The sequence below is a fragment of the Myxine glutinosa genome, chromosome 1 (assembly GCF_964187855.1).
Source record: "Myxine glutinosa chromosome 1, kmMyxGlut1.1, whole genome shotgun sequence".
NCBI lineage: Eukaryota > Metazoa > Chordata > Myxini > Myxiniformes > Myxinidae > Myxine > Myxine glutinosa.
Window position 1 is genome coordinate 89,251,481 of NC_136261.1, and position 20,446 is coordinate 89,271,926.

At 52.9% G+C, this 20,446-nt stretch overlaps 1 protein-coding gene across 1 annotated transcript in view; it reads left to right on the top strand.

The window, feature by feature from the left end:
- Positions 1-20,446, top strand: part of LOC137425102 (protein sidekick-2-like) — a 547,704-nt gene that overhangs the window by 256,975 nt on the left and 270,283 nt on the right. Inside the window, 2 exon segments of the mRNA XM_078772524.1 lie at positions 18,243-18,373; positions 18,457-18,604. Of these exon segments, the coding sequence (XP_078628650.1) occupies positions 18,243-18,373; positions 18,457-18,604 (279 nt within the window).

Below are 20,446 nucleotides of genomic sequence, written 5' to 3' on the forward strand. Positions count from 1 at the left end.
GTACGAGTGAGGGTGGCACAATTTGCGAAGGGCCCATTGTGCGGTGTATGAGGGCGACTGGTACGGAGTGTGAGAGAGAGTCCGTACCCAGGTGCGTGGAGCGCGAGTGTGTTACGGAATGTGTACGAGAAGAGCTTGTGGAAAAAGAGTGTGCGATGGGCTAGTGTGTTACAGAGTGTGTGCAGGAGTGCACACCAGAGCGTGTTACAGAGTGTGTGCAGGAGTGCACACCAGAGCGTGTTACAAAGTGTGTGCCGGAGTGTGCAGGAAAAGAGTGTGTTACGAAGTTTGAGCGAAAATGCACACCGGAGTATGAGCGGGAGTGCGCACCTGGGGGTGTGGAAAAAGAGTGTGCGATGGCCGAGTGTGTTACAGAGTGTGTAACGAGGGAGTGTGCACCTGGGGGTGTGGAAAAAGAGTGTGCGATGGCCGAGTGTGTTACAGAGTGTGAGGGAGAATGCACACCATACTGTGTGTGGAAAGAGTGTGTAAAGGAGTGTGTGGGAGGTGTGTGTGCACCTGGGTGTGTGAGTGCGGACTGGGTTGTGAGTGGTGAGGACGCAGCTCAAGCATCGACACCGACCGGGGTAGCGCCTAGCGGGACGGGTAGCAGACGCGAGCCCCCGGTGAGTTGTGTGCAGCAGGGACCGGAGGGAATCCGTGCTGCATCGGTCTCACAAGGACCGGCATGCACGATTCGTACCAGCCACCGCACTGTATGGTTGCTGCCGTGCCGTGCCATGGCGGCAAAGGCGATCAGCGAGGTTCAAGGGGAGGTAGGAGTTTTCGGAGCCACGCACCCTTTCGGGTGCGGTGCTCCGACCGTGGCCGGTTGGGCCATCGTGCGTGGGACCGTGAGGCCCTGCGCCAGGATGGAGCCCTGCACCTCGGCCCATCCATCCCTCCCCCCTTGGATCGAAAATGCCGGACGGACACCACATACAGGCGACCAACCACCCGAATGGATCGCTCGGCCCTTCGAGGCCGAGCCGTGACAAAGCACCTCCAGAGATGTGGGCTCGTAGTGTAGCGGACTGTGGAGAGGAGTGTCCCCCATGTGGGGGAATGGTAGTGTAACCATTCCTCACACGACGGGGCCCATGAGCATTCGTTTAGGGGGGTGGCAGTGATAGACACATGGGGGTGCCAGCAATTGTTGCCTCAATGGGGCATTGGGGCACCGAAGCTAGCCGAGGCAGGGCTAGGATAATGTTAGGGATCTAGAAGACCTTAGGAACAGAGATTTAAATAGTGGCACCTGTACTATAGAGGGGACGTAGGAAGCTTAGATGGTTGTTAAAAAAAAAGGGAGTGCATAGTGTAAAGGGACGACGGGGAAGCACGAGTTGTAGGGCAAGTAGATAGATAGATAATGCTGTGTGTTTGAGAATAAACGGAATTGTGTGGGTGAGAAAAAGTGGAATTGTGTTTGAGGTGTGTGAGCACAAAAGGTGTGCGAGATAAGTAGTGTGTGGAATGCTTGGTGTGGAATGAGTGGTGTGGAGTGCATGGTGCGAAGGATCGACTGGGGGAGGTGGAACCCATTCACGAAAGCCTGGGGTGGGTAGTGTAAAGCCAGGTAGAGGGCGTAGGTAAATTGTATGGATATTGACACCTGTGGTGCGAGTAGAGGAAAACTAGTGCTTTGTAGGGTGCATGAGACTGTGGAATGGCTGGGCGTGTGGCTTAATTGGTGCGTGTGGTTATTGGGGCACTCCGCCACTGGTAGTTTGTCGGCCAGGTGAGTCCGCAGGTAGGCTCTGGGAGCCGGTTAGGGTAGTTGTTGAGTGGGGCCCGAGGATCCCAGGAGAGGACCCGGGTTGCCCGATGCCATGGTGGGCATGGAGGGGTTAAGCAGCCAGAGGAGGGCCTTCCCCAGTTAGGTAGTCGCGAGGAGCAGGTAAGCTCGGGTGGCAGCTTCAGTGGCGGAGGTGCGCAGGTAGGTAGACCTGCTGGTAGGGCCACATGACCCAGCCCCGAAATTGTGCAAGGGCACAGAGTGAAAATTTGCGGGAGTGAGACCCAAATTCAGGATGGCACCACAGTGTGGATAATGGGAATTCGGGTTCTTCGAACCACATAGTTTAAAGAGGCCGATTGGCAGGGTACGACCCCGGGTAGTTGAAATGAGTTAATGTTACTAGTGTAGTTAGGATGAGAAATCCCTTCGCACTATCCACAGCCAATCACTGAGGAGGGCGAGCTCCACACCGAGGCTCTGTAAGCTGTTTGGTATGTGAGACGCATCACGATGTAATGTGACATTGTGTTTGTTCCATCCCTTCCTTCCTGGGAGGGATTGGGAGACGAATTCGGAATTAGAGGGGGATATGGGAGACAAGACGTAGAGACGGATTGTAAATACAAGTGGGGCTAGGGTAGTGTAGCCAACGGTAGGGGGTACAGACGGTTAGGGACGAGCCTGCTCTGCTCGCTCTTCCGCGTCCCTCGCGCCGCACCACCTTGTTTTTCTATGTGCCACTGCGTCTTTTCTGCTTGCTTGTTGTGCCTTGTCTCTCCCCCCCACCCCAGGATCATTTTGGAGGCTGAACTGTGCAGCACCATCGACCTGTGCAGCATCCCTTCTACACCTTGCTACCCTGTCCTTGTTCCACCTGTGCAGCCGAACTGTGCAGCACCTTGCTGCCAGTCATTTTGCTGCACCCTTGATGCACCAGTGCAGCCGACCTGTGCAGCACTTTTGCTGCCAAACCTTTTGCTGCACCTCATCACACTAATGGACCACAAGCCTTGTGGCTTTGCACCTCTGCTGTGCAACATCTTGCTGCAAAATCATCTTGCACTTCGGGCCACTTGTTTGAGTGGCATTGATGCCACGCAGTTGGACCACGTGAGAACGACCCTGCTGGCCAAATAAAAACATTTTTGTTTATTATTGTGTGCTAGGAACGAGAAGTTCTGCAAGTTTAGTTGGCCCCGATGCTTCAAATGGCCTGTATGCCGGTCATGGGGCCAGCCGGTTTGTTAGACGCACATGGAAGAAACAAGATGCAAGAAGCAAGCAGCAAGTGCCATTTATGAGTGTGTTTTTGCTGTGTTTTCTCTCCCCTCCAATCTTCTCTCCCAAAAAGAACAGGTCGTGGGTCATAGAATTGTAAATATACGTGCTTGTAAATATAAGAATGCTGCCCACCGGCTATGTGTTTAGTTTGAAAATTCCGGAAATACTCGGGTAGTTGTGGGCGTGAAACTGTGAGGTAGCTGCTCAATGCAATAGGAGGGACATATTTAGTGCTAAAACTGTCGCACACATGGGTCAGAGTAAATGCTAGGGGGAACGACACCTATCTGTCACATTTAAAAGAAAGGTTAATTTTGCATGTCCGGCTCTACCAGTCGTTCCATTGGTGGGTTCGACTCGGGATGAGTCTGACGCGAGAGGGGTGTAGTGTTGTGGTTTTGGAATAAAGGTTAATTCCCCCTCGTAGGTAGATGCACCACAACAAGAAGCCTCGCGATAGTTCAGTTATTTCTTAGTAAATGTAAGCGTAGTCCTTTTCCTGTGTTAGTTTTGCGTTGAGCAGGCCCGTGAGTAGGGCGGTCAATTGTGCTAGCATGCCATGTGGCAGGCCTGAACAAGTCTGGCGGGGCCGAAAGGAGGCGCTGCAGGAGGGAGTGGCCGGTAAGCACGAGCCGCCAATCAGGGCTCGAGGGGAGTGGCTGACCACAACGACCAGGGGCGGGGTTTTGGAACATTTGAGTAGGGCCGGGGCGGAGCCATATAACCCTGCTCCGAGTCCCCCCACCTCAGATGAGACGAGCAGATGAGTTGAGATGAGTTCAGAGAAGAGGTGAGACGAGTTCTCAGTTCAAGGTCCTCCTTGGTTATCAGATTTATATATATATATAAATATATATATATATATATATATATATATATATATATATATATATATATATATATATATATATATATATATATATATCTGTATATATATATATATATATATCTGTATATATATATATATATATATATATATATATATATATATATATATATATATATATATATATATATATATAAATGGAGAACATTGTCATGGGGACCGTGAGGCTAACCCCCGCTCTTGCAGGGAAAATGGCCTTAAAATGCCTGTTATTGTTGTTGTTGTGTATATATATATATATATATATATATATATATATATATATATACTGAAACGCAAAAGAAACTTACCACCTTTGAAACCTTTAAATATCAACAATAACACTGCGTGTAGTAAATGTGTGAATAAAGCGCGGCGTTACGCGCGCTGCTTGTGAGCAAGGAGGAAGCGGACAAGCGGTAACATATAAACGTCTTTATTGTAAGACTACACTGTAACACTGAACTCCTCCGGGCTGGTCGCCCGGTGTATATCATGAGGCCACGCCTACCCCTCGGGCGTGGCCACCGCCCACTTGGTGCGTGGAATGATGTCACCACGCCAGTGGGCTTTTGTGTCCACCACACGCGCCCCCCCAGAATTCCCGCGCACCTGGAGGGCCAGTTTGTGGGGCAGTCGAATGACCCGGCCGAAGCGCCCCCTGGCGATCGGCGGCGTCCGGGGTGCAGGGATACCAGGTGGGATGCCCCTGGCTGCCCCTGGGATGGGTGCAGGACCGGGGGGCACCGTGGCGGCGGGGCTGGGCGGTGCCGGGGGTCTGCCCGCAGGAGGGCGGCCCCGACGTGGGGGTCGGGCCACTGGCGGTGGATGGTCCACATCGAGGTGGGCCGGCTTGAGGCGGTCTACCGAAACGCGGTCAGGAGTACCGCCGATGTCCAGGGTGAAGTGCTTCGCCCCGGTCTCCAGCACGCGGAAAGGCCCGTCGTACGGGGGCCGCAGTGGTGTCCGATGGGCATCGTGGCGGACGAAGACGTACCCCGCCGTGCGAAGCTCCGGGGCGACGTGCGTCGGTGGGTGCCCGTGGCATGCCGTTGGCACCGGGGCGAACCTCTGGGCGGTCTCTTGCAGAGCGGAGCGCTGCTGTGCCGCGGACCATGGTGCCGTGGAGTCGGGGAGGAACTCGCCCGGCACCCGCAGCGGTTGCCCGAAGACCAACTCCGCCGCGGATGCGCGCAGGTCCTCCTTGGGCGCCGTCCGGAGGCCCAGCAGGACCCAGGGGAGCCTGTCGACCCAGCCGCCGTCGCGGAGGGTGGCCCGGAGCGCGGCCTTCAATGAGCGGTGAAATCGCTCACACAGGCCGTTAGCCTGGGGGTGGTAGGCCGTGGTTCGGTGCAGCCGGACCCCGAGCCCCTGCGCAACCGCCCCCCAGAGCTCCGAGGTGAACTGGGGGCCGCGGTCGGATGAGATGTCTGAGGGGGCGCCGAACCGGGCGACCCAGGTGGCGATGAAAGCCTGCGCGACATCGGCCGCCATTGTCGACGCCAAGGGCACGGCCTCCGGCCACCGGGTGGTGCGGTCCACCATGGTGAGGACGTGGGTGAAACCCCGCGAGGGGGGCAGAGGTCCCACCAGGTCCACGTGGACGTGGTCAAACCGGCGTTCCGGCACCGTGAACGGGGCCAAAGGGGCCTGGGTGTGCCGGTGCACCTTGGCGCGCTGGCACGCGAGGCATGTCCTGGCCCAGCCGCGGACGGCCTTCCGGAGGCCATGCCAGACGAACTTGTCGGCGATCAGCCTTTGGGAGGCCCTCGCGCCCGGGTGGGACAGGCCGTGGATGGCGTCAAACACCTGGCGCTGCCAGCCCGCGGGCACAATGGGGCGAGGACGCCCGAGGGGGACGTCGCACAAGAGGGCCGCGCCCGCGCCGTCGAACGGCACCTCGGTGACGCGGAGGCCCGTGACGGCGGTCCGCAAGGCCTGGACGTCGGGGTCAGCGGCCTGGTCCGCTGCCATCCGGGCATAGTCGATGCCGAGGTGGACTGCGTGGGCGACGGCCCGGGAAAGGCAATCCGCAACCGGGTTGTCCTTCCCCGCGACGTGCTGGATGTCCGTCGTGTACTCGGACACGGCCGAGAGGTGACGCTGCTGCCGGGCCGACCACGGCTCGGTGACCTTGCCCATCGCGAAGATCAGCGGCTTGTGGTCGACGAAGGCAGTGAACGCCCGGCCCTCGAGCAGATGGCGGAAGTGCCTGACCGCCAAGTGAAGTCCGAGCAACTCGCGGTCGAAGGTACTGTAACGGCGTTCGGGCGGGCGAAGCTGCTGGCTAAAGAACGCCAGCGGTTGCCAAGCTCCACGCACCCATTGCTCGTGCACCGCGCCCACCGCGTAGTCCGAGGCATCGGTGGTGAGGGCGATCGGTGCATCGGGCGCCGGGTGCGCGAGCATGGTGGCGTTAGCCAAGGCGAGCTTCGCGCCCGTGAACGCCGTGTCCATCTGCTCGGTCCAGGTAACGTCGCCTTTGCCCGGCTTACCTCGGAGAGCTTCGTGCAGGGGGCGCAGGAGCTGGGCGATACGGGGCAGGAACCGATGGTAAAAGTTCACCATGCCCAGGAACTCCTGCAGCCCTCTGATCGTGCGGGGGCGCGGAAACCCCTTCACCGCCTCCACCTTGGCCGGCAGGGGGACGGCTCCGTGCCTGGTGACATGGTGCCCCAGAAAATCGATTGTGGCGGCGCCGAACCGGCACTTTGCGGGGTTCACAATCAGGCCATGCTGGCCCAGGCGTTCGAAGAGCGTGCGGAGGTGGCGTAGGTGCTCTTCGCGGGACGCGCTGGCGACGAGGATATCGTCCAGGTAGACGTAGACAAAATCCAAGTCGCGCAGGATGCTGTCCATCAGTCGCTGGAACGCCTGAGCCGCATTCTTCAGACCGAAGGGCATGCGCAGGAACTCGAAGAGTCCGAATGGCGTGATGACCGCCGTCTTCGGGACGTCCTCCGGCCTGACGGGGACCTGATGGTAGCCGCGTATGAGGTCCACCTTCGAGAAGAAGGACCTGCCCGCCAAACGGGCGGAAAAGTCCTGAATGTGGGGGACGGGGGTAGCGGTCGGGAGTCGTGGCGTCATTGAGACGGCGATAGTCCCCGCACGGTCGCCATCCCCCGCCGGGCTTCGGCACGATGTGCAGCGGCGACGCCCAAGCGCTCTCTGAGCGCCGAACGATGCCGAGTCGCTCCAGGGTAGCGAACTCTGCTTTTGCCACCGCCAGCTTCGTCGGCTCGAGGCGGCGTGCCCGGGCGTAGACCGGTGGCCCGACGGTGGGGATGTGATGGGCCACCCCGTGCTTGACGGCCCCCGCCGAGAAGGTGGGCCGCGTGAGGGCCGGGAAGCCGGCGAGGAGGCGGGTGAATGCGTCCGCTGCCGGAAGCGTACAGACCAACGTGGCCGGAACCGAATCGTTCGGCAAGCCACTTGGCAAGCCGCTCGTTGAGCTGGGCAACGCACACGCGAGCGAGCTGAACGTCTCGGCCTGGACAAGCCGTCTGCGCTTGACGTCGACCAGGAGCCCATTAGCGCACAGGAAGTCCGCGCCAAGCAGTGCCATGGGCACGTCGGCGGTGACGAACGTCCATCGGAAAACCTGCCCTCCAAACCGCAGAGAGAGGCAGCGTTTTCCGTACGTACGGATGGGCGTCCCGTTCGCGGCAAGCAGTGCGGGGCCCCCACCCGCGGCGTGCTTGTCTGACGTGCCGGCGGGAATGACACTCACCTGTGCTCCCGTGTCGCACAGGTAACGGCGCCTGGAGAAGGTGTCCGTTATGAACAGTAGGCTGCTCGAACGGCCGGCGCTCATCGCCACAATTGAGCGCCGGCCCGGGCGTTTCCCGACCCGTTGAAGGAGCACGGCGGATGACACCGCCGAGCTTCGTGGCCGAACTTGGCGTGGAACCAGCACCAGGTGGTGGAGCTGGAGGAGCGCGGCTGGCTCCGCCAGGCCGGTGGAGTCGACGGGTTTCCCCGCGGTGGCGGTTTTCGCCGCGGCGGTGGGCGGGGCGTGGCGGCGTTCACGAGGTGCGTATCAGCATGCTGCTGAACCACAGCGTGCTGTAGAAGATGATGCTGTGGAACATCAGCGTGCTGTAGAAGATGATGCTGTGGAACATCAGCGTGCTGTAGAAGATGATGCTGTGGAACATCAGCGTCGAAGGCCGTGACGGCCACGCCAACGCTCGCCCGCGTGTCCGAAGCGGCGAAGTACTTGTCCGCCTCGGCCGCCAATGCTCGGGGTTCCGTTAGCCCGGTCCCGGCCAACGCGAGGCGAACCTGCGCTGGAAGTTGGCGACGGAAAAGCGCCCGGAATAGCGAACCGGGGGCTTCGTCGCCCAACAGTGACAGCATATGGTCCATTCGGACCGACGGGCGCGTCTCACCGAGCTCGGGGAGATCCAGGAGGCGATCGGCCCGTGCGTCGTCCGTGAGGCCGAACGTGGCTAGGAGTAGCCGCTTGAGTGCCTCGTACTTGTGGCCGTCCGGTGGGTGGCGAAGGACGGACACAACTCGAGCGGCCGTGCCGGGCCCGAGGGAGGCGACGACATGGCAGTAGCGCAGGTCGTCGTTGGTGAGGCGCCGAAGCTGAAATTGGGCTTCGGCTTGAACCAACCAGACTTCGGCCTGGGCCTCCCAAAATTCGGGAAGTTTAATCGCCATTGCCTTGTCGTTGGCCATTGCAATGGCGTCGTGTTCGGAAGGATCGCTACGGCAGATCCAACGTCGAGGGTCACCAGTAAAGCGCGGCGTTACGCGCGCTGCTTGTGAGCAAGGAGGAAGCGGACAAGCGGTAACATATAAACGTCTTTATTGTAAGACTACACTGTAACACTGAACTCCTCCGGGCTGGTCGCCCGGTGTATATCATGAGGCCACGCCTACCCCTCGGGCGTGGCCACCGCCCACTTGGTGCGTGGAATGATGTCACCACGCCAGTGGGCTTTTGTGTCCGCCACATGAACTTATTTGTGGACAATAGTGTCCTCACTGTCAGACAAAACGGTCACGGATGGTCACTTGAACCTTCAATGGTCACTTCATATCACAGCTGTTGAACAGCCGTTTTGACTGTCAGTGATTAGCCAAGGGGTACGGGATGATTTTAATGAGCGGCACGTGATGTCTTGATATTGGCTTTAAAAAGGCCAGTGCAAAATGGGCATTTCAATCAACATGCCACGATTGTCAAGGGATCAACGGCAGCGTGCCCTGGGCATGCTGCAAGGCGGACTGAGCTACCGTGAGGTGGCACGTCGCCTTGGCTGTTCACACCAGGCCATATCGGCCCTGGTGGACAGAGACACCCTCCACAACTCTGCAGATGACAGACCTCGATCAGGGAGGCCAAGAGTCACCACTGCAAGGCAGGACAGGCAGATGGTCCGAAGTCACCTGCGGGATCGATTCCGTCCAGCATCCCGCACTGCGGCAGAAACTCCAGGGTGTGCAAACCCACGGATCTCCAATGATACTGCACGAAGACGACTGCATGACTATGGTCTGACTGAAACGCAAAATAAACTTACCACTTGTTTGAAATGTAATAAAATTGTAACAGTTCAAAATAAAACAAACCAACAATTGCTAATTGAAACTTTGGCATTTTATTGATGACATGTCAAGTTTTTGACCAAGATACACCATCTCATCAGTTTGTTCTACAGTACAGAACAGCACAGGGTGCAATGTCAGTCCCCTTTCAATAGCGTGTGTGGCCACCATTGTTTTGGATACAGGCAGTGCATCGTCGGCGTATACTGCCTACCAGTCTTTGGATGGATTGCTGCTGGATTCTGTCCCACTCAGTCCTCAATGTCTGAAGCAGCTCTGCCCGTGTCCTGGCCCTGCCAACTACGCAGCTCCCAAACTCATCCCACAGGTGCTCTATGGGATTCAGGTCAGGGGAGAGTGCAGGCCACTGCATGTTGTTGATGTTCTCACCTTGGAGAAATGCAGTGGTAAAGCGAGCAGCATGGGGACGAGCGTTGTCATGCTGAAAGGTTCTCAGTTCTGGGTGGTCTAGCAGGAATGGCAGCAGATGAGGTCGCAGGATGTTATCCACATACCGCTGGGCGTTAAGATTCCCATCCACAACCACCAGTGGCGTCCTGTACCGGCCTGATATGGCGGCCCACACCATCACACTTGGGCCACCCCACCTGTTGGCTTGACGCACGCAACAATCGGCATATCGCTCGCCAGTTCTTCTCCAGACATGCTCACGCCCATCAGGACTGTCCACACAGAACCTTGACTCATCGCTGAAAGCGACCTCGTTCCACTGCGCCAAGGTCCACCGCTGATGCTGCTGGCACCATCTCTGTCGGTTGCGGCGATGGGCAGCCGTCATCACGAGGCCTCTGTATGGTCTTCTGGCAGTCAGACCATAGTCATGCAGTCGTCTTCGTGCAGTATCATTGGAGATCCGTGGGTTTGCACGCCCCGGAGTTTCTGCCGCAGTGCGGGATGCTGGATGAAATCGATCCCGCAGGTGACTTCGGACCATCTGCTGTCCTGCCTTGCAGTGGTGACTCTTGGCCTCCCTGATCGAGGTCTGTCATCTACAGAGTTGTGGAGGGTGTCTCTGTCCACCAGGGCCGATATCGTCTGGTGTGAACAGCCAAGGCGACGTGCCACCTCACAGTAGCTCAGTCCACCTTGCAGCATGCCCAGGGCACGCTGCCGTTGATCCCTTGACAATCGTGGCATGTTGATTGAAATGCCCATTTTGCACTGGCCTTTTTAAAGCCAATATCAAGACATCACGTGCAGCTCATTAAAATCATCCCGTACCCCTTGGCTTATCACTGACAGTCAAAACGGCTGTTCAACAGCTGTGCTATGAAGTGACCATTGAAGGTTCAAGTGACCAGCCGTGACCGTTTTGTCTGACAGTGAGGACACTATTGTCCACAAATAAGTTTACACATTTACTACACGCAGTGTTATTGTTGATATTTAAAGGTTTCAAAGGTGGTAAGCTTCTTTTGCGTTTCAGTATATATATATATATATATATATATATATATATATATATATATATATATATATATATATATATATATATATATATATATATATATATATATATATATATATATATACATATATATATATATATATATATATATATATAGGCTGTTATCCCAGAAACACAACACATAACATCACATGACAACATGACATGTTACTATAAGGCATAAGCTGTTACTTAGGGTTAGAGGTATTTTTTGTCAGTTGCTATATCTACTATTGCAAAAGGTTGCTTGTTTCGGGTGATGAGTTCTATTAAAAATATATTTATATATATATATATGTCGCACTTCTGTACGTCTTTATAATATTTGGGTCTAATATAATGTATTTCTCCTTGTTGTTGGTTATTAAAAAATAAAAACAGTCGAAAATGCCTTCATATAGTCAAGAAGACTTTATATTAATGAAACAATTACGTACTGAGAAATACTATGGTGCCAGAAAAATTACATCAATGTTTCCAAACAAATAACAAACTCGTTCTGGTGCAGAAAAAAATACACATTAAACTGATATAACTGGGTATATTGCTAGAAACAAAGGTAGTGGATGTAGTGAAATTATACCAAGGTGAACCCAGGGTGTGCTCGCTTCAAAAGGGGTGTCTATAAGACCCGGGACAACCGGGGCGCACGGACACTCCAGCGGAACTCACTGTGACATAGTCCTGTAGTTTGAATGGTATGTACGCCCCTAAATGCTGCGCTGACTGTCCTCTCTATTGGACCATTGCCATATTGAATCGATCATTGCTCATGAAATACTCTGATTTTAATGCCTGTTGCATGAATGTATTTTTACAGGATGTACTTCAGATCTAAATGATATTAAACCTACCCAGAGGTCAAGTCGTGTCTGAGCTTGATTTTCACGACATTTAATATCATTTAAATCGCCGGAATGGCTGACCACAAGATGATCGTGGTACCAATTCTCGGAGCCGACTCTCAAGCTGAGGGATCAGCATCGGAGTTCACTCACTGGCTCAAAACGCTGGAGAATTATTTTGCTGCTCACGAAACAGAGCTCACCGCTGCGATGAAGCTGTCCGTGTTACAGTCGAAGGTCTATCACACCGTGTTCCGGAACATAGCTCGATTTGAGACGTACGCTACGGCACTAGCCGAGCTGAAGTGCTTATACGTAAAAACACGGAGCGCTGTGCACGGCCGGCATCAACTCTCCCAGCGGCGACAACAACCATCTGAATCGATCGATCGCTACGCGCAGGAGTTGCGCTACCTGTTGGCGGACTGCGTGCAGGACGTACGGACCCACGAGCAAGTGCAGGACGACTTGCTCCGAGATTCATTCATCTCCGGAATTAGTTCTGGGGTCTTGCGGCTCCGACTCCTGGAGGTCGCGGATCTGACATTTACGGAAGCACTACGGCTGGCGCGCGTATATACAGATGCCCGGGAACAATCCAACACATACGATCACCCACGAGTCGTGGCGAGGGCCTCTCAACTCGCGCGACCGGAGAGGGCTACCGCCGAGGATACGGAGGAGGACCCGACCACCACGGCCGAGACTCCGGGTGCTCCTGAAGCGAACTCCGCTTCCGGCCTCACTGCTGCCGCCGCTGCCCGGCCACGGCCTGACCGGTATGCAAAATGTTATTTTTGCAGGAATCGGCAGCACCCTCGCTCTGAATGCCCGGCTCAGGAGGCTACATGCCACCTGTGCTCCACCAAGGGCCATTTTGCAAAGGTCTGCAGGAAGGCCGCTCGGGGCACGCGTCCCCGCGCAACCTTGAATGGGCTCATCGCGGAGCCAACGGATTGAGTGCCGGAGGGGGCGCCTCACTCGGCTTTGATGAGCCGCTCTCCTTCTCGTGGGCCTCTGGCTGCACGCCCGACCTTGGTGAGATACACCGGGCCGCCGAAACAAATGGCGCGAACGCGACCGGCCACAGCGCGACCGACCTTGACTGGCGTTCGAACGCCTACTTCAAACAAGCGACATGCTCCTGCTGTGGAAACTCCTCTCGATGTGCGGCAAACGCAGCGCGAATTACATGCACCCACTTTGGCATATGAATCTGCAGACGGCAGAGATCCTTCTCACGTGACTCGAGCGCCATCTGACGGCGGCTCTTACGAAATACATGCACTCACTTTGGCATATGAATCTGCAGACGGCAGAGATCTTTCTCACGTGACTCGAGCGCCATCTGGCGGCGGCTCTTACGACCTACACACACCCACTCTAGCAAATGAATCTGCTGATGAGCCAACTGACTTCAATGCTCCTGCTGAGGCCCAACCTGCCGACGCTGCCCGAAGGATTGCAGCCGGCGTGGGATCCACCCGCGAGGCGCGATCTTCTCGCCCGGCCGGTACAATACCTGCCGGGTCTGCCGGCCTTGCGCAGGCCATCATTCCGCTCACGGTCGCGGGTGTTTTTGCGCAAGCTTTGATTGACACGGGGTCCACGGATAGTTTTATCGATCAGCGACTTGTGCATCAACATGGGTGGCCGGTTCTCGGGACAACCCGCCGGATCTTCATGGCCTCTCAGGGACTTCAGTTGAGCACAAAAGGGGCGTGTCGATTGAAACTTGTGATAAAGGGACGCACGTTCCCGGACGTGTATCTCGTGGTATTACCTGCTTTATGCGCTGACGTTCTGTTAGGACTTGATTTCCTTAAGCGGCATGGACGTTTGGAAATAGACTTCGGTGGGCCGGACACGCTCGCTGTGTGCGCCCTCGCTCAAATGGACATGGAGCCTCTCTCACTGTTCCCCAACCTGACCACTGATTGTACCCCTGTAGCCGTCAAATCGCGGCGCTACTCTCGCGCGGACGCGCAATTCATTGCGGAAGAAACGGCCCTGCTCTTAAAGGACGGTATTATAGAACACAGTAGGTCACCGTGGCGGGCCCAAGTCTTAGTGGTGCAGAGTGAGGCCCACCGCCGGCGCATGGTAATCGACTATTCGCAGACGATTAATCGTTTTACACAGCTGGATGCCTACCCCTTACCGGGGATGGACGCCCTGGTACGCCAGGTGGCCCTGTATTCCGTTTATAGCACTCTCGATCTGCGTAGTGCGTATCATCAAGTCCCCATCTCTAGGGCTGATCGCGTCTTTACAGCCTTTGAATCAGGTCAGCGGTTGTACCAGTTCACGCGACTTCCCTTTGGGGTAACTAACGGAGTCGCTTGTTTTCAGAGGGCTATGGATGACCTCGTTGCGAAGGAGAATTTGACCGATGTCTTTGTCTATCTGGACAATCTTACAGTTTGTGGGTATGACCAGGAGCATCACGACGCTAATCTGAAACGCTTCCTCGAGGTCGCGCGGAAATATCGCCTAACCATGAATGCGGCTAAGTGTCGATACTCTCTACGCACGGTAGACCTTTTGGGGTACACCGTGACCCATGGCTCCGTCTCTCCGGATAAGGAGCGTCTGCGCCCTTTGCTCGATATGGCTCCGCCTAGCGATCGGGCTTCGCTGAAACGCGCTCTAGGGCTGTTCGCCCACTATTCAAAGTGGGTGCAAAATCTCTCCACGAAGCTCCGCCCCCTCGTGGCCTGCGATACTTTCCCCATGGGCCCGGCCGCCCTGGCGGCCTTCGAGGGCCTTAAAGTCGACATCGCTGGCGCCGCTGTCGCGACGATTGACGAGAGTGCCTCTTTCGTTTTGGAGAGTGATGCCTCAGATCATGCGATAGCGGCGACTCTCTCCCAAGGGGGCCGCCCTGTGGCTTTCTTCTCGCGTACTCTCACCTCCGCCAAGCGGAGGCATTCGTCTGTCGAAAAGGAAGCGTACGCGATCGTCGAATCAATTCGGCGATGGCGGCCGTATCTGCTTGGGTGGTGTTTCCAAATCGTCACGGACCAACAGAGCGTTGCGTTTATGTACGACACCTTACATGCTCAGCGCATTAAGAATGAGAAAATCACCCGTTGGCGTATCGAACTCGCCGACTTCTGCTACACCATCAAATACCGCCCGGGGAAGGATAACCTGGTCGCTGACGCCTTATCGAGGCCGGCCACTTGCGCGGGGGTTGTAACTTTGGAGGGGCTGCGCACTTTGCACGGCACTATGTGTCATCCCGGGGTAACGCCCTTCACGCATTTTGTGCGCGAGGGCAATCTGCCGTACTCGATTGAGGACATCCGCCGCATCTGCCGTGATTGCGCGATCTGTGCGGAACTCAAACCGCGTTTTTATAACCCTCCTATGGGGACACTCGTTAGGGCTACTAGACCGTGGGAGCGCTTGGCGAAGGACTTCAAAGGGCCGCTGCCAATGTCGAGCAACTCTCGCTATCTGCTCACTATCGTCGATGAGTATTCACGATTCCCCTTTGCTTACACGTGCGGGGATATGTCGGCTGCCATGGTTATTCGGTGCCTGCAGAATTTGTTTTATATGTTCGGGTATCCGGCCTACGTGCATACCGATCGGGGTGCGGTGTTCCTGTCCCAGGAGGTGAGGGGCTACTTGCTCCAGCATAATGTCGCTTCGAGCTACACCACCCCGTACCGGCCCCAAGCGAATGGGCAGATTGAACGCTTTAATGGGATTATATGGAGGGTCGTCATGCTGAGCCTCCGAACCCTCGGCCGAGGCCTCGATAAATGGGCGTGGTCGCTGCCTGCCGCTCTAAACTCGATCCGGGCTCTCCTATGTACCGCCACCAACCAGACTCCTCACGAACGACTGTTCCACCACCCTAGAGGCTCCGGCAGTATCCAATCTTTACCCAGCTGGCTCGCTGAACCGGGGCCCGCCTATCTCAAACGAGCGGTTCGCGCTAGCAAGTACGACCCCCTTGTTGACAAGGTGCAGGTCCTCCAGGCTAATCCCGAGCATGCTCGCGTGTTAACGGCGGATGGCCGCGAGTCTACTGTCTCCGTACGCCATCTCGCCCCATGTGGGGACGACGACAGGGATATCGACGAACCCGTCTACGAGTCTATGGACTCTACCGAAGCTTCCCCTATGGAACTACCACCGTTACTTCCGTCGTTCCCCACTCCCGTGCCCGAAGGCGCTGGGGCGCCCCCTCCGACTCCCACCTCCGGCGGCTATTCCGACGCGGGGGCTCCGGGCACGACTCCGGGCTTGGGGACGCCGTGCCCGGTAGATTCCGAACACGAACTGGCAGGGAAGTTCGCCGCCCCGACCGCTACGGGTGGACCGACTGACGTGGATTGACGTGACCCATTTGATTATTGCTGATGCTTGCTTGCAACCTGCCGAGCGGCAGTATAGTTCTAACAGCGGGGAGAATGTAGTGAAATTATACCAAGGTGAACCCAGGGTGTGCTCGCTTCAAAAGGGGCGTCTATAAGACCCGGGACAACCGGGGCGCACGGACACTCCAGCGGAACTCACTGTGACATAGTCCTGTAGTTTGAATGGTATGTACGCCCCTAAATGCTGCGCTGACTGTCCTCTCTATTGGACCATTGCCATATTGAATCGACCATTGCTCATGAAATACTCTGATATTAATGCCTGTTGCATGAATGTATTTTTACAGGATGTACTTCAGATCTAAATGATATTAAACCTACCCAGAGGTCAAGTCGTGTCTGAGCTTGATTTTCACGACAGTGGAATAAAACAAAAAGGTCATACTGATGAAAATATCGCAGTTATTAAGGAAATAGTTTCATGTCAGAAAGGAAATCATGGAATGCATATGACACCAAATGAAACTGTAGCAGAAACAGGGATTTCAAGAAGATCAATACAAATAATTTTTCAAGAAGATTTGCATTTGAAAGTTTACAAACGCCGATCAGTACAGACTTTGAGTGAAGTCAATAAGGTGAAACGAATGGAAACATGTCAAGCTCTTCTTGAATAATTTCCCAATGTCAATAGGCTGTGGTTGTATGTATAAAAACCTATTTGTGTGTGTGTGTATATATATATATATATATATATATATATATATATATATATACATACATACATACAGTGCATTCAGAAAGTATTCAGACCCCTTCACTTTTTTCACATTTTGTTATGTTTTACATTTTTGTTACATTTTGTTATGTTTTCTTATGTTATGTTATGTTATGTTTGTTATGTTACATTTTCACATCAGCCTTATGATGAAATCGTTTAAATTCATTTTTTCCCTCATCAATATACAGGAGGTGTGCAGTGCTGGAATCTACACTCAACACCCCATAATGACAAAGAGAAAACAGGATTTTAGAAAGTTTTGCAAATTTATTAAAAATAAAACTGAAATATCACATTGACATAAGTATTCAGACCCTTTGCTATGACACTTGAAATTTAGCTCAGGTGCCTTCCATTTCTCTTGATCATCTTTGAGATGTTTCTACACCTTGATTGGAGTCCACCTGTGGAAAATTCAATTGATTGGACATGATTTGGAAAGGCACACACCTGTCTATATAAGGTCTCACAGCTGACAATGTATATCAGAGCAAAAACCAAGCCATGAGGTCGAAGGAACTGCCTGCAGAGCTCAGAGACAGGATTGTGTCGAGGCACAGATTTGGGGAAGCCTACAAAAAAAACTTCTGCTGCATTGAAGGTTCCCAAGAGCACAGTGGCCTCCATAATTCTTAAATGGAAGAAGTTTGGAACAACCAGGACTCTTGCTAGAGCTGGCCGCCCGGCCAAACTGAGCAATCGGGGGAGAAGGGCCTTGGTAAGAGAGGTGACCAAGAACCCGATGGTCACTGGCTGAGCTCCAGAGATCCTGTGTGGAGATGGGAGAAACTTCCAGAAAGACAACCATCACTGCAACACTCCACCGATCTGGGCTTCATGGCAGAGTGGCCAGACGGAAGCCACACAGTTCAATCTTGGTTTCATCAGACCAGAGAATCTTGTTTCTCACAGTCTGAGAGTCCTTTGGGTGCTTTTTTGCAAACTCCAAGCGGGCTTTCATGTGTCTTTCACTGAGGAGAGGCTTCCGTTTTTTCTTTTTAATAATTTTGCAAAACTTTCTAAAATCCTGTTTTCTCTTTGTCAATATGGGGTATTGAGTGTGGATTGATGAGGGAAAAAATGAATTTAAACGATTTCAGCACAAGGCTGCAACATAACAAAATGTGAAAAAAGTGAAGGGGTCTGAATACTTTCTGAATGCACTCTATGTATATAATATATATATATATATATTCGTTTTGTCACTTTTTCTTTCTTTATATATATACGAGTATATTGTCACTGTCTTCAAAACTTATGCAAATGTGGAGGCAAAATTCAAATACAAAATGTAAAGTGAATGGGGAAAAATGCATTAGTTCCTCTGATGTACTGACTTTTGTCCACCCAATAACCCTCCCCAAGGGAGCGTCCAAGTGAGCCTCAGGATGTGCGTGCCACACAGCCCAAAGGCAGAGTTGTAGCCCTTACCTGGGTGCAGCCCTTTGATGGAAATAGTAGACTGACTGGATACCAGGTGGAAGTTTCTGAGAATGGTATGGATCACTTTGCATTCAACATCTTCCAACAGGTATCATATGTCCAGCACACATTTTTCACTTTCCATTTGTCCCAACAGAGTCCCCATGGAGGATGCTGCAATTGAATGTCAACCCTGATGTTACTCGAGTGGCTTTACATGACATCGTCCCGGGCTGGACCTACCAGTTTCGCTTACAAGCAGTCAACAAAGTCGGCTATGGACCAAATAGCCAAGCGACTGAGAGGTGAGATGAGATTAAAACATGAGCTCAAATGTTATCTCTCGGATAAATACAGAGTTGAGAATTTTATTTTTTTTGGGGGGGAGGGGGGGGAGGGGAGGTTGGCTATTTAAAAAGTACATGCAAAGAGTTCCACATTCTCCATTTTTGTAATTTGAGTGTTGAAAAGCAAGCTTGCTGAAATAAAGAGATTTATGTATCTATGCAATGTTAGTTGGTCAGACATCATACTCGGGAGGGTCTAAACGTTTTCCCTGAAAACATGAGCTGTTTTCGTTGGCATATGGAAACTCACGCATTGGTGGGAAAATGTGTGACGCTGGCTGGAAATTGTGCAGTAATGGATTAGCATCTTTGCCGAATTTCACTGGCATGGTATCATTCCTTTTTCTTTCTTTCTTTTTGTATACTAAGTCGAGGCTCGTATAAGAGCGAACATATAAAACGTATAATAAAGGGAATGGGAGACAATAGGGGGAGAGAGACGTAAGCAGTAGGGAACAGGGACATCAGGTGAACTATGGAAGAGAGAGGGCTGGGCCAGGGTACACTGAATAAACAAGATGGACACTACAGGGACTTTCAGGAAAGCAAACATGGAATTTGTAGGAGGTGGGTTTGGAGGGGGATTAATGGGGGTAGAAAAGATCATGGTTTTGGATGGGGGGGAGATATGAGATGGTGGTGAACAGCTGTTTTAAAGACCTGGAGACAAGAGTGGGATTGAAGAGAGTGAGGGAGTTTGTACCAGAGACAGGAAAAAAGAGGAATAAAAGAGTTAAGGTGAGCAGCGAATCTTCATTTTGGAAGTTTCACCAAAAGGGGGTTTCTGGCAGACCTCGAGTATCTTGCAGAAATATTTGGGGTACAGAGCACAGGCAGAGCATGGGGTGCCAGGCCGGAGAGGAGTCAGGAGAAGACAGAAAGAGAAAGGTGAGAGAGTGAAAGGCCCTCAGAATCAGCTTCATCATGGGAGATTCCAATGATTCTGAAAGCTTTGGTTTCCACAGCGTGAAGCCGAGCTAGGTGTGAGGCAGGAGCACCAGCCCAGAGTGGAGAACGGTATTACATCAAGCTGTGGATGAAAGCCTTTAGGCTCCGGGCCAGGTATGGTCCATCTGCACCCCCCCCCCCCCCCCCACAACTCTCCGACCCCGGGTTTTTCTGAACCATTGGGGTGTCCTGGGGTGGAAATCAACTGGTAACAGTAAATAAACTTGGACTCACTACCCATTTGGTACCTATATTGGATGGTACCCTCAAAACAGCATATTTTTAAATCCGCGTTGCGCCATATTCGACACACGTGTTCTTTTGGTATTTGTGCCTGCTAATATTAACTCAGAATAAAAAGTTATATACCAAAAGAAAGCTGTTCATCTACTGATCATCATAGAATATTGACACATTACTTATAATGGTACCTTAATGGTCATAACTAGTGCTGAATAGCAGTACCCCACTTTAACGTAACATAATTCGGTATCGACCGTACTATTTCATCTTACACACATAATATGAACACATTACACCTGATATGCTTACATATATATTTTATTGACTTTCTCCTGTATATCAGCTTTAATTTGATACCAGATACATCCCCATAGCTTCAATTCTCTTTTTTATACAGCGTGTCAAAGATACTACCGGTATGGGGTGATATTGTAGGCGATGCTGCATTTGTCAATTTACAAATGCTGCCACGTATATCATGTACATATATGTTGGACACATGACAAAAGCAATGTATTGTTAATATGTGTTACTTAATATATTGTTGTATTGATGTATCACTGTAGTTTATTGCAGGAATTTTGACGAAAATGGCATGCAGATCCTTCC